General features: G+C 40.4%; 1 protein-coding gene across 5 annotated transcripts in view; it reads right to left on the reverse strand.

The window, feature by feature from the left end:
• marchf1 (membrane associated ring-CH-type finger 1) overlaps positions 1-15,129 on the reverse strand; it is a 178,933-nt gene that overhangs the window by 115,288 nt on the left and 48,516 nt on the right. For 3 of the 5 annotated variants that reach the window (XM_062981349.1, XM_062981348.1, XM_003221698.4), the window contains one exon: positions 9,617-9,756. The exons of 1 other annotated variant lie outside the window; for it this stretch is intronic. In XM_062981349.1, the coding sequence (XP_062837419.1) occupies positions 9,617-9,718 (102 nt within the window). In that variant the 5' untranslated portion in view covers positions 9,719-9,756. Of the gene's footprint in view, positions 1-9,616; positions 9,757-15,129 lie in introns of those variants that run through there. One more of the 5 variants, XM_062981350.1, reaches the window with a different exon arrangement.

The raw sequence follows: 15,129 nt of genomic DNA on the forward strand, positions 1-15,129 counted from the left end.
AGTGAATCTGAGTGATCCAGGAATATACCATGGAGCCTCAACACTTTCTGAAGTCTACAGTCTACAGGGCAACGGAGGGGGAAAACATAACTAAACAATACATGCATAATTCATTTCATGTATACCTTTTTTTCAGTCTCCCTAATTTTCAGGCAGCTTAGAATCCACAAATGAAAGAGAATAGCATATACACAAAAATCAACTCTCTGGAGTCAAAACTTGGGAGGGGAGGGGAAGCATGCATGAAATGGAGCCAAGAAGATAAGACTACCTTCCTTCCATCCTCACATGCTTTCCTTCTCACTTTTCCAGTACTGTTCCGTCCCCCAGAGGTTTGGTTTGCATTTTTATAGTTGTAGGAATAGCATCTGTTTGCATTTGCTCCAGGGTTGCTGCAGATTCTGCAGCAGTCTGATAGTTTAGCCTGTTTAAAAGTCTTTGCTGCTTGCAGCCTGCAAATGTATCGTTTTGTTCTGGAGACCGCCCCTTTTCCTGGGGATAGAAGGCTCCATTTTGAGAAGCCTATTCTGCCTTCTAGACTGAAGGAGAAACAACATAGATGTGCTTGTGTGGCCAAGCCAGGCCAACTCTGAAAAGGCCATCGTAAGTACAAACAAATGACCTCCCTTTAAAACCAGTGCCAAGCATAGATAGGGGAAAGACCTGTTCTTTCTAATAGCTTTGGCACTGGGGCAGAGAACATCTTCGGATTTCTTTGCCACTGGAGGAAGCCCTACCAACTTTCCCTCAAAAACTAGCTTTGGGCTTAGTTATAGATCTTTTAATAGCAGCTCAAAGCTAGGGTGAAGAGGATCTCAGGACCTCTTTGCCTTTGGTGGAAGTTAATCCAGCAACCTAAAGGGGAAAAGCAAGCAAGGAACATCTGCAAGGTTTTATAAGTGGACTGTTTTTATTTGCAACTTTAATTACATGTGCCAAGTCTGCCAAGGACTTTGTGAAAATAAAATTTTGTTTGATTGTTCTACTTGAAGTGCCTTTGGTTACTGGGATTTCCAGAGCTTCTAAGTAAGACCCCGCAGTTCACTTGGGCAAAGGAAGAAGCACATCCTAAAGCTTGAAAAGGTGCCTGGGTGTGACGGCATAAGTACAGTGCATGCTTTCTTAACAGCTTCCAAGATGTTTAAAGGCTAGGAATATACCAATTTCAGCAGATTCTGACCTAATATTTCTACCCTCTGTATGGGCAAAGGGTATAGATATTGGACAGAAAACAACTAACAGAGTTTTCCTGCTTAGAAGGAGGACTTGCTTAACCACCCTTTTCAAAACACTTGATGGCAGAATTATTAGTTGAACAGGGATGTGGTAAACTTCCTCACAGAGTTTGCCTCTTGCTTCTTCAATATTTTGCCCAGAGTATCACACTATTACCTATCTCAATAAAAGGAACCTTATGTTAAACAATTATTCGCTGTTTGATGTCAGTGCCATGCCTGAAACACTGAAGGGCTGTTCCTTTTTTCCTATTCCTTTTTCAATGTTTCTTTTTGACAGCCCTTTAGTAATGCTTGACTTGAAATGCCTGCCTCATGTAAAACACTGCAAATATTAAAACATTCCTGAAGGTAAAGAAAAGCGAAGTGTGAAAACTGTACCATTTGTTTTGAGTGAAGGAGCAATTCTCTACCAGCACTTTCATATAAAATTTGGGTAGGCATTTCATTTAGAATAAATGTCTCTCTTTACAAAATGTCCTAGATAAAAATACTGGGAAAATCACTAAATAAATAGGTACATTCACTCAAGTATCCTATACCTCAGGCATATATTATATGGTAAAGAAATGCAGAACAGTCTGTCTGTTAAATCCTTTAAAATGTCCATTATAATATATTATTTTGAAACAGCAAATAAGCCTAGGATATATTACATATATGTGAATTATATTTATTCATAGCTTTGTGCATGAACCTCTAGAATGAAAAACTCTGCTATGCAGATGGTCTTTTGCCATTTATCTCTAAGCTTTAGTCACCTGCTCTGGTATTAATGCAGGTGATCAATACGTTCAAGGATCTGGAATCACAGAGATGGCAGAGACAACAAGGACCATGAAGTCCAACCTCCTGCAATGCAGGAACACACAACCAAAGCACCCCCTACAAAGAGACATCCTGCCTCTGCTTAAACACCTCAAGAGAAGGAAATTTATAAGTAAAATTAAGGGGTATTCTATTCTTGAAAATTGGGAAGAAACATTCACACAGGAGCTCATACATTAATTCTTGCCTCGAATAAACTGAATGGTTTTGATGATAAGCCTCTTCCATTTCCTAAACCAAAGGTTAGATGTCAACCTGTTACTGCTAAATTGAAACATTTTCAGTAGCAGCATTTGTTGATATCTAGAAATAGCTCTAAAGACTGGAGTGCTTTGCTATCTTCTCCACTGTAGAAAACACAAACTGAGTCCATGAAACCCCAACCTCAAATCCTATCCCTTTATAAACAATTATCATGTAACAAAAATGTTATGCACACAAGAATAAATGCATAACAAATGCATTCATTCCTCTACATGTAACAGAAATGAAAATAGTGTTGAATTAGATTGCTCTGCTTTACCCAACTAATGGGTAATGACTTTGGCCTCCATTCTTGTTTTATCTATTAACTTTAAACTATGTCCTCTGCAGTTTAACAAAGCAAAGCAAAACAAAACAAAACACCTTGTTTCAAATATATATATCACAACATTCATGCCTAAATTGCCTAAACCCGCATGAGACTGAAATAAACAAAATTGTATTATTATTATTATTATTATTTTATTATGACACAGCAAACAAGATAGATATGCTGGATTTCATATCACAAAATCACAAGTCAAATTTTATTATTATTATTATTATTATGTGACACAGCAAACAAGATAGACATGCTGGATTTCGTATCAGAAAATCACAAGTTGAACACTTCCCAAGTGTCTAGGACTGTGTGATGTATTTTCGGATGATGCGTGCAGATCCCAGTAGGGTGGCCTTTTGCAGTTGGCAGATCGTGATTTTGTCAGTGTCTATTGTTTCCAAATGCCAGTTGAGATCTTTTGGCACGGCACCCAGTGTGCCCATCACCACCGGGACCATCTGCACTGGTTTCTGCCAGAGTCTTTGAAGTTCAATCTTGAGGTCCTGATAGCGGCTGAGTTTTTCCTGTTGTTTTTCGTCAATGCGACTGTCACCTGGGATGGCGACATCAATGATCCAAACCTTTTTCTTTTCCACAACTGTGATGTCTGGTGTGTTGTGTTCCAGAACTTTGTCAGTCTGGATTCGGAAGTCCCACAGTATGTTTGCGTGTTCATTTTCCACGACCTTTGCAGGTTTGTGATCCCACCAGTTCTTTACTGCAGGGAGGTGGTACTTGAGGCATAAGTTCCAATGGATCATTTGGGCCACATAGTTGTGCCTCTGTTTGTAGTCTGTCTGTGTGATTTTCTTACAGCAGCTGAGGAGATGATCAATGGTTTCGTCAGCTTCCTTGCACAGTCTGCATTTTGGGTCATCAGCTGATTTTTCGATCTTGGCCTTAATTGCATTAGTTCTGGTGGCTTGCTCCTGGGCTGCAAGGATCAGGCCTTCTGTCTCCTTCTTCAGGGTCCCATTTGTGAGCCAGAGCCAGGTCTTCTCCTTATCAGCTTTTCCTTCAATTTTGTCAAGGAACTTTCCATGCAATGTTTTGTTGTGCCAGCTGTCAGCTCTAGTTTGTAGTGCGGTTTTCTTGTACTGGTTTTTTGTCTGCTGTGCTTTGAGGAGTTTCTGATTTTTGACTTCAATCAAAGCAGGTTCTTCACTCTGCTTTACATATTCTGCCAGGGCATGTTCTTCTTTGACTGCTTGTTTTACTTGTAAGAGTCCTCTGCCCCCTGATCTTCTAGGCAGATACAGCCGGTCAACATCACTGCGAGCGTGCAGTGAATGATGAATGGTCATGAGTTTTCTTGTTTTTCTGTCCAAATTGTCCAGTTCCGCCTGTGTCCAATTTATAATGCCAGCAGTGTATCTTATGACAGGTATGGCCCAGGTGTTTATGGCCTTGATGGTGTTGCCTCCATTGAGCTTGCTTTTGAGAATTTTTCTGACCTTTTGAGTGTATTCTTTGCTGACCACAGTTTTCACATGTTCATGCTTGATGTTGTCCAACTGTAATATGCCCAGGTATTTATAGGCCTCTGGCTGGTGACACTTTATTGTTTGGCCATTGGGCATATTTATGCCCTCACTTTCAATGATTTTTCCCTTCTTCAATGCCACTGTCGAACATTTGTCCAAACCAAACTCCATGCTGATATCAGTGCTAAAAATTCAGACAGTGTTGGTCAGACTGGATTTCAGTTTCCATTTTCTCATATAGCTTCAAGCCATCCATGTACATCAGATGTGAAATTTTGTGAGAGTTTGCATCATCATCATCATCATTATTATTATTATTATTATTATTATTATTATTATTATTATTATTATTGCAAACCTATACAGTGTAGTATTTTTCTAATGCTTTCAATCTTGAAATCAGTGGAGTCAGATAGATTTTGCTTACACAGTGCTATGGACCTAAACTACAACTTCTGGGTCAAGACATAATATGCTTTCTTCAAAAGACTTTTCAAATATAGGATCTCGAACAAGATTGGATTATTTCTGTGTCAGGGGAAAGGAAAGCGAAATATCCAATGAACTGCTGCAACTATACACATGAATCTATACAACATATTCTTTGCCTCTGTACTAACACGGCTGCCTTTTGAGAAGTAGGCTAACCGGTAGTTGGCAAATTATCTTAAGAAATTTGACCTGCAATTTCATATATGTGTATGCAACCTGGGACTAACCCCTACTGAATTCATTAGGATATTCTTCTCAGTAGAGTTTAATATCTCAAAGATACCAGAATCCATCACATTTTGGAGTCTAAACTGGTTAGTATTTGAAGTGCAGATTACCAAGGAATACCAACTGCTGCAGGTATTCCAGAGGAAAGTGATGATTAATACTTCTGAGCAGGGCCACAGCCAGAAAAAAAATGGGGGGGGGGGGGGGGGTTGCGAATCATGAAAAATAGTTCCATAAGACAAAATAATTTAGAAATCAGGCTCCATCGATAAACTTCAGTGGACACTCAAGACAGATAAACTTTAGTAGACACTCATGGGGATTAGTTAATCAGTTAAAATTAATGAGTAAACAGTTTATTTGTTTTTTTAATTTAAAAACCTGACATTTTGGGGGGGGGGATTGAACCCTTAAACCACCACCCCCTTTGGCTACAGCCCTGCTTATTAGCCCTTGCCTAATAAACCTTAGGAAATTCATGAGGTCACCAAGAATAGACAGGTAGGTTGAAGGCACATACACATACACATACACACACACACACACACACACACACACACACACACACACAGTATGCCATGAAGTATCCAGGAGTTTTGGAGAAGCACAAATCTTTAAATAACAGTAATACTCTATATATATATATATATATATATATATATACACACATACACACACACACACACACATAAAAATAGAGAGGGGGGAGAGGGAGAGGAAGAGTTGTATGAACTTCAATGGAAGTCAGGATTTAAAACTAGCATGAAGTAGAATTATCTTACAGTGTATTTCATCAAAAAACAGGCCTACCTTTCATTCTTAATCCCAGCTAGAGCAGATCCACTGAATCACACAGACAGAGCCTTTACTGGCATACAATAACAAAACTGGCATACAACATAGGTATATACTAGGCTTGCTCAAATAATTCGTTTCCCCCGTTAACCGTTATTAATTCGTTATTTTCGTTTGTTTTGAAGCAATTTTGAAGCATTGGTTGTCCACACGTCTGGATATCGCGGTTTCGAATCACGAGAGGCCGTTTTTCGTTATGTCGTCGTTTTTTTCGTTAGGAAAAAAAAGCTTTTGCAAATCACCCAAACTCCCACCATTCAGGCCCTTTCCTTTTGCCCCTCAGCAAAAGGGGCGTCACGGGCTCAGCCAATGGGAGGGGGCGAGGGGGAAGGAGGCCGAGGAGGAGGAGGAAGACGGAGGGGGGAAATGGCCGCCGCCGCCGCCTCGCCTCAGCTCAGGCCTGGTGTCTCTCTGTGAGGCGGGAAGGCGGCGGATGGAGCCGGGAATGGAGAGACCGAGAGAGACAGAGAGGGGCCCGGCGGTGAGGTTTTGACGTCTGTGCGAAGCTAGGCAAGTGGGGTTTATATATCTGTGGAAGGTCCAGGGTGGGAGAAAGAACTCTTGTCTGTGGGAGGCAAGTGTGAATGTTGCAATTGGTCACCTTGATTAGCATTGAATAGCCTTGCAGCTTCAAAGCCTGGCTGCTTCCTACCTGGGGGAATCCTTTGTTGGGAGGTATTAGCTGGCCCTGATTGTTTCCTGTCTGGAATTCCCATTTTCTGGGTGTTGTTCTTTTACTGTCCTGATTTTAGCTTTTCTGTAGCTAAAAATGCATATAAAATTGATTCTATAGGGAGGATAAATGATTGGATTTCAACTCCTACAGCTTAGCTTTCTCTGCCAATAATGGTACCATATCAAACTAAACCTCCCAAGATTCTGTAGCAGTGAGCCATCTTGGATATTGTAAGGGATTTTATTATTATTATTATTATTATTATTATTATTATTATTATTATTATTATTATTAGACCTTGCTCCCAGGAAGGTGCCTTCGCTGTGGCTCCCAACTTATCTATCTACCTTTCCACATATTCTCCACATTGTGTGTATGTGTATGTATATTATATATACATGAGCCCCGATGGCGAAGTGTGTTAAAGCACTGAGCTGCTGAACTTGCAGACCGAAAGGTCCCAGGTTCAAATCCCGGGAGCAGAGTGAGTGCCTGCTGTTAGCTCCAGCTTCTGCCAACCTAGCAGCTTGAAAACATGCCAATGTGAGTAGATCAATAGGTACCGCTCTGGCAGGAAGGTAATGGCACTCCATGTAGTCATGCCGGCCACATGACCTTGGAGGTGTCTATGGACAACACTGGCTCTTGGGCTTAGAAATGGAGATGAGCACCAACCCCCAGAGTCAGACATGACTGAACTTAACGTCAAGGGATACCTTTACCTTTACCTATACACACACACACACACACACACACACACATTATGCAGGGACTATATACACAGTATATAATCACACACACACCAATTTAACAAAGTTTCAGCCACAAAAACAAAGTTTCTGAAGTAGAACAATGACTTTCACAGTAAAGACAACCCAATTTAACAGGAAATAAGACTTTCAAACCAGGAACAGATTTCTGCAATTATTAAAAAATGGTTTATTATAAAAGCTATGAAAATTCGCCAAAAATCAGAGGATAAGGGAAACGTTCCAAATTTTGGTGAGCTATCAGTGTTAAATGTGTTCTACCACTGTACCAAGTTGGAAGAAGATCACTCAAAAAATGAGGGTGGGAGATTCCTGTAAAGTCCTCTCCCTCTGTGCTGTTTTTGGGAATTGCGCATGCGCGTCCGCCAGTAACGAATTAATTTAGAAAATAACGAATTTTCGTTAATTTCGAATTTTTTGGGGGGCCAAATTCGGAAATACCATCAGAAACGAAAAGCTGCCCCCCTCTAGTTTTGAAACGAGTTTAGAATCAAATTTTTCGTGGATCGATCAAGCCTAGTATATACAACAAGATAAAAAGAAAACATACTTAAAAGTTACTAATCTCATGGATAAAATTTGCTACCGTCTCACAAAATAATGCATCAGAGTTGTTCGGAAGATAATTGAATTTTATAACTCCCTTGCCATTGAGAATACTATGAAAAAATGGAATGCCTGTATCAATATGTAATCATATTTGGGGCAAACAAACAAAGAATTATGAAATGTTTCAACAGAGACCAAGTCACAAGAACAAACCCTTTTTGACCGTTACACTGTTTTATATCTCCCATCCAAAATAGCTGATGGCAGCACATTACATTTTGCAGTCGCCACTGAATCAGTGATAGCTGTTAAGGAAACTCCTATAAATTCCATTTATTCAACAACTCTACATTAGTTGAGCATGAGCATGTATTAAAAGTCCAGGAACTCTATGCTAATGGTACTAAGATATGTGTAAAATACTATCAATAAAAGATATCTGACTTTGATAATGAATGTTCTGACAGCAGCTCACAGAGAATTAGTAATTAAAAGAAAATTCGAATACTACTCCCATTCTCTAAAAAATAGTAATGTCTATTGACAGCCTTGAAATATTAATATCTTTCATGTAAAAATGAAAACAGAGAGATAATAACATTTAGATAAAACAGGACATTTTAGGAGGGGGAACCGAACCACCACTCAGAATAGTAAAATAGAAGACAGTCTATTCTGTTTCACATTTATTAGTACCTTTTCCTTAACAAGTAAACATTGCTTTGAAAATGTATTTTTTTTAAAAAGCATATTTTGGAGTGTTGTGCGGTTTCCAGGCTATATGGCCATGTTCTAGCAGCATTTTCTCATGACATTTTGCCTGCATCTATGGTTGGCATCTTCAGAAGATCTGACGATGGTAAAGCAAGTGGGTAATAAAGAAGATTGCATAGTCAATAGTGGAGGCACCCAGACAAAGGATGCCTCCAGGCAATAAACACTCCAAGGGAACAAAGGATGCCTCCAGGCAATAAACACTCCAAAGGAACAAATAGATACCCTCACTATCGACTATGCTATCTTCTCAGTTACTCACATACTAATGGATGGATCCCACTCAAACATTTTTGCAAATGACGCCTGCTTATTGAACCTTTCACACTTGGTTAATAGACATTGGCTCTTTATCCCACCCTGGACATTCCACAGGTATATATACTCCACCTGCTTTACCACCATCAGATTCTCTGAAGATACCAGCCACAGATGCAGGCGAAACATCAGGAGAAAATGCTGCTAGAACACAGCCATACAGCCCGGAGACCACAAAACACTCCAGTGAGTCCAACTGTGAAAGCCTTCAAAAATACATTAAGTATATTTGGGTTTCTCCAATAACAGGAATGGAACATAACTTACCCCATGTATAATTAAGCTTGCAAACCCAACTATCATGCACCATAAGGAAGATGTGAAAATAAAGCATATTTCCAGAATGTCTTTTTTCCCCCTTTTTTGTTCATATCATAGAAACATTTAGAAATCAATAAAATGGGACTTTGGAATAGAGCTCTGCTGTTCATGTCATACATGAAGGGTTAGTAAAAATGTTCAGAATATTCTATATACTTTCAAAAAAGAACATTTATAACAATATTCCTAAAAGAAATTCTCCATGCAGCCCTGCATTTTTCTTTCATAAAATAGCAAAAAATAATAATAATCCAACAGCCATCTCATGCAGTATGTGGGGGAAAATGGATGCAACAAAAGGTGAGAAAATTGGAAAACATAGAAGACGGTACGGTTGTAGAGCCAACAAAATGAACAAAGAACCACATAAAGCCAAAGATTTGAGATAAAGTAAAAGGCGCAAGCACTGCTAGGGGCAGACTGATTTTAGCAACTTTCAACATGTGTTGGTTTTGGTTTGTTTTACATGCCATCATCATGAAGTATAACTTTCAACTCACCAAGGCAGAGATCTGTGTTGCATCGCTTATGACTTCAGGGGTCCTTGTGCTGTTTGGGAGTCTGTGAGGATTACGAGCTATCGCTTGGCACCAGCCCAACATTTTCTCCTTCCACTTATCCCTTTTCAATTTCTGAAATTCTGAAAATAATTTACATTCCCTGAAACAATGGTATTTGTAATTTCTTGAATGGGCATGAGAACAGTGAAACTATTCATGGAGTGGAGACGAAAATCCATGCACATCAGTCTTACATACATTTCTATTCAGAAACAAGTAAATGAGGTGAGTTTCTCAGGATTGTTTTTAACTTTAAGATAACTGGTATTTAAGATAACTGGTATTCTAACTATAAAAATATTCACTGAAACCTTAGTTGAAATACACTAAAAGTGCACAAAATTCATTTAGCAAGAGAGTTTGGTTTCAAAAATCACAACAAATGCCTTTGATGACTTACAGGTCAAGGACCATCAGAGCAACGAATCTGCAGTAGATTTTAGATCGAATTTGACAGAAGGTGACTAAGGTATTGAAATCATGTTGAAGATAAAATTGAGCAATTTGGACAACACCTTTCACTACAATATTCTCCTTGGTGTCACAACACACCACTGACATATACACTAATAATACATAAATGCAAGCTTTTCTTCAAATTTAAAATGCCATATACAAGCGTATAACTAATGGATCAAAATCTAGCTTTATTCATATTCACCAGAACTGTTAAGCATATTATATTTCACAATCTGACAGTACTATCTATCAGACATTCGACTGGGTTCAGTGGGACTTATTCCCAAGAAAGTCAGTCCAAGACTGCAGCCCAATTTTAATGTCTTTAGATTCCAAAGAGATAAAACATGTTCTGCTTAGTTTTATGTATTATTATGCAATAATTCTGATCCTTATGAACCAACTTCAGGATCCTAAATTATTTTTAAAACACCAGGAAGAAAAAAAAATATATAACTTTGATCCTAAATGTGCATAACTGAAAGCAAGCTCTCCTGAAAAACCTAATCTTACTCCCAGATTAGAGTAGGTACAAATAAATTCTGAATAGTTTCAGATATTAGTTTATTGAGTTGTATTCTCATACTACATTCACCTGGTTCTCATATGATGTGTTCAATACAGTAGAGTCTCACTTATCCAACATAAATGGGCCGGCAGAACAATGGATAAGCGAATATGTTGGATAATAAGGAGGGATTAAGGAAAAGCCTATTACACATCAAATTAGGTTATGATTTTACAAATTAAGCACCAAGACATCATGTTTAACAACAAATTTAACAGAAAAGGTAGTTCAATACACAGTAATGCTATGTAGTAATAACTGTATTTACGAATTTAACACCAAAATATCACGATGTATTGAAAACATTGACTACAAAAATGCATTGGATAAGTGAGAGTCTACTGTATTATCTAATAATCAAAAATCTGAGAATTGCCTTTTCACTTAAAAAAATGTAACAACAATTGAAAATTGTTAAACACTGAATTCATACTTTGTCCTATCATATTTTCTTTTGACCTAAAATTACATATATTGATTTCCCAGGAACATCCCAGTATCAAACCATAAGATCTGCCGCCAGTTTGAATTAGCAAGCCTTTAACTAGAGTTAAAACAGGCATTTGTCTAAAATGGAAAGTAGTGTTCTTGTTCATGTTATCATATATCCTAATTCTTAATTAAGCTTCCAGGGGATGATTGTTACAGCAAGATGTAAATAGCTGAGTTACAACTCCCAAACAGGATGACAAATAACCATGCTGGTTGCAAAATTCAGTGAGCTGTGGTTGAATTCTTTTCACCATAGGGTAAATCCCAGATGTGTTGTCAATTCTGAAACATCTGTCTAGCATAAAGTAATAAAAATACTGACAATGATCAGAACGAAAGTTTTGATCCAGTCAGCTCCAGTAAGAAGACAGCAGTGATATGACTGAGAAGAAAATCAATGAAAGCATAGCAGACCCAGATATATACGCCAGAGTGCTATTAATCATGTGTAGAATGTACAAAATATAAAGCAAGCGTAATAACTAACTTCCTTTTGATATAATATTTATACTTTTACACTGCTAGGAATTTTTAAGCGATCATGCAACATATTCTTAGTAGTAGCCTCCTGTGAAATGAGTACGATGTCTTTGTAAATAAGATGTTATATTCACATTCTCATAGTTTTCTGAAACTATTGTTGATAATTGTGTCAGTACACCAATGTAGCAAGTCCAATGGATTTTTTTTAGTATTGGACAGAATCCTTAGATTTACAAACCCCAGCTGTGATGATTGATGGCTGCATAGAAAGGGGAAAAGTCTATTTCTGAAGGGGCAAACTAGTTACCCTGTTTCCCCTAAAATAAGACAGTGTCTTATATTAATTTTTGCTCCCCAAAATGTGCTAAGTCTTATTTTCAGGGGATGTCTTATTTTTTCATGAAGAATTCACATTTATTGTTGGACAAAAAAAAGAGAACATTTATTATATACTGTACAGAGTTATCATCACAAAACAGCATAACCATATATCTGCTTTGAAATGGATGATATGAGTCTAAACTGTCCTAGGAAACAGGTTTCTGAATTCAGATTATCTGTTTTGAAGTGGGTGATAGGAGTTTAAACTGTCACAAAATCCAGGTTTCTTAATCCAGATTATCTACTTTGAAGTGGATAATATGAGTCTAAACCAGGGGTCCCCAAACTTTTTAAACTGGGGGCCAGTTCAGTGTCCCTCAGACCATTGGAGGGCCGACTATAGTTAAAAAAAACTATGAACAAATTCCTAGGCACACTGCACATATCTTATGAGCCTGCTTTTGGCTAATGAGATGCTCAATGTCTGGTTCCATATTTGTTCCCCCAGGCAGGAAGCAGCCAGGCCTTGAAGCTGCAAGGCTTTTCAATACTAAGCAAGGTGATTAATTGCAACATTCACACTTGCCTCAAGCAGACAAGAGTTTTTTCTCCCACCTGGACATTATTCCACAGATATATAAACCCCACTAGCCTAGTTTCCAACAGACCTCACAGCCTCTGAGGATGCCTGCCATAGATGTGTGTGAAATGTCAGGAGAGAATGCTTCTGGAATATAGCCATACAGCCCAGAAAACCCACAGCAACCCAGTGATTCCAGGCATGAAAGCCTTCAAAAACAATGTTTGTCTTTATTACTGAAGCAGCGAGCGAGTGAGGGACTTTAGGACCCAGCTCGTCCTTTTCCTCTCCTTCCTTCCTCTTCTATCAAAGCAGTGGGCGGGGAAGGGACTATAGGAGCCCGCTCTCCGTTCTCCTGTTTTTCCTCTCTTTTCTTCTCTTCCAAATTGGCAACAGAGACAGAATTTGCCAACAGCCTGCAGAAGCAGCCCTGCAGAAGAAAAAGAAGCAGCAGCAGCAGCCACTCGGCAGACAGCGCGTCCCTGCTGCCATCTTCCTCATCCAGTGCGGGAAGTGCATGGAAGTACAAATGGCAAGCAGGCAGGTGAGTAAGCAAGAAGGAGCCCTTGACGAGGAAGGCACGGAGGGCTCCTTCTTGCTTGCTCGCCTGCCTGCCGTTTGTACATCCAGGCACTTCCCGCACCAGAGGGGGAAGATGGCAGCGGGGACGCGCTCCCTGCTGAGTGGATAAATCCAGCAAGGGTGAGTTGAGTGTGCAGGGCTGGGCCTCCCGGGAAACCGGGGAGGGAAGGAAAGGGCTGGATGGTGGGTCTTTCTCTTCCTTTGAGCCCCAGGCTAGAGTAAGAGGAAAGGGAAGGGGGGAGGGCTCCTTCCTCGGTGGCGGTTCCCTCCTGCTAGGTCTTACTTTCGGGGGAGGTCTTATATTTGGCTAGTCACCAAAATCTCTATTACCCTGTTTCCCCTAAAATAAGACATCCCCAGAAAATAAGACCTAGTAGAGGTTTTGCTGAATTGCTAAATATAAGGCCTCCCCCAAAAGTAAGACCTAGCAAAGTTTTTGTTTGGAAGCATGCCCAACGAACAGAACACCAGAGCATGCAAGATCGGTAAATGTACATACCATAGAGAGTTGTGCATGGAAATACAGTAGAGTTTCAGTTATCCAACATAAACGGGCGGGCCCAATGTTGGATAACTGAAATTGATGGATAATACGGAGGCCCTATTCAAGCTGGGGGCGTGGCAAGGAGGGAAGGGACTTTTGCAACCCATGCATGGAGGAGGGTGCAGAGGGGAGGGCCAAACTTGAGTGGCACCATTTGAGAAACCTTTGAAACTGAGGCCGCAGGACGGTGCCTGGAGGGAGGCAGGCTCAGTGTGACACTTCAGGGCAGCGTGAGCACTGGGAACCAGACACAGAGGCCAATAAACAATCTAATATCTTTATTAAAGAAATAAAGGAGACAACCAAAAATAAGCAGAGTATATAGTCCAGCAATAGTCTTTTCAGAAAAGGTCAAATATAGTCCAGTAATGTGAAAGTAGATGTCCAGTATTAGAGTTCAAAGTTTTAAATCCGACAACCGAAACACACTCAAACTTCTAGGCTGTTTGAGTGGGGATTACAGCAAGGTCTGTCAAAGAGTTCCAGGTTTCAAATCCAAGGCTAGGATACAAGGCAAGGCAAAGTTAGTCGTGGTAGAGCTGAATCGCTGTCCAGGCTTGGCAGGGAGACGAGATGCAACGCCCGGTCTACTCGAGAGTAGCTCGTTGCAGAAACTAGAGTCGATATGAATTCCTCAACTGACACGTTGAACACCGCAAAGGTCAGCCGGCGCCCAGAACTTTTATGGGACTATAATCTCCCCTCCAGCCAGGTGTCTGAACACTCTTTCCCAAGGGAAAGTGGACTAAAGTCAACAACTTGCCAGATGCAATCCTCCTGGGAAACTCTCAAGGGAACTGGCTTAATTAACGCTTGCTCTCTCCGCTAATCTAGCGCTTCTTCTCTTATTCTGCTTCTCCGAGCGAGATGTTTCCCAAAACAATCTTCGGTCAAAAGGAGCGCTCTCTGGAGAACCGGGCTCTGGCTCAAGGGCCTTTTTAATTAACTGTGGGCTAAAACTGTCAACAGGGGACATCTGGAAGGGAGCAGAATCTTGCAGAATCGGCACAAACCCCATATCTTCTTCGGTCTGATCCATAATGGCGACGGGGTCATGACTCGAGGGTCTCTGAGACACTACACTCAGAAGGAAGCTTTAATGGAAAATTTCTCTCCCCCCCCCCCCCCCACACCTTCCTTGTTTACCTTAGAGGAGCTCGAAGGCTCCCACCAGCTGTTCCTAGGGGCGGGTGGCATGGCGGGCTCCGTGTGGAAAAGGGCCCAGAGCTGCCATGCGCATGGCTGCCTCTGATGCAGCCTCTGTCTCCCCCTCCGCCTCCTCCTCCGCATCTTCATGGGGAGGAAGAGGAAGAGAAAAGCCCTTTTCCCTCGACCTCTTCTCTCAAACTCCCTGCCGAGGGATAGAAAAGCTCTTCTCTCGGGCTCCCTTCCTGCCAAGGGAGAGAAAAGCTCACCCCCTTCCC

Source organism: Anolis carolinensis, chromosome 5 (genome assembly GCF_035594765.1).
Source record: "Anolis carolinensis isolate JA03-04 chromosome 5, rAnoCar3.1.pri, whole genome shotgun sequence".
Taxonomy (NCBI): domain Eukaryota; kingdom Metazoa; phylum Chordata; class Lepidosauria; order Squamata; family Dactyloidae; genus Anolis; species Anolis carolinensis.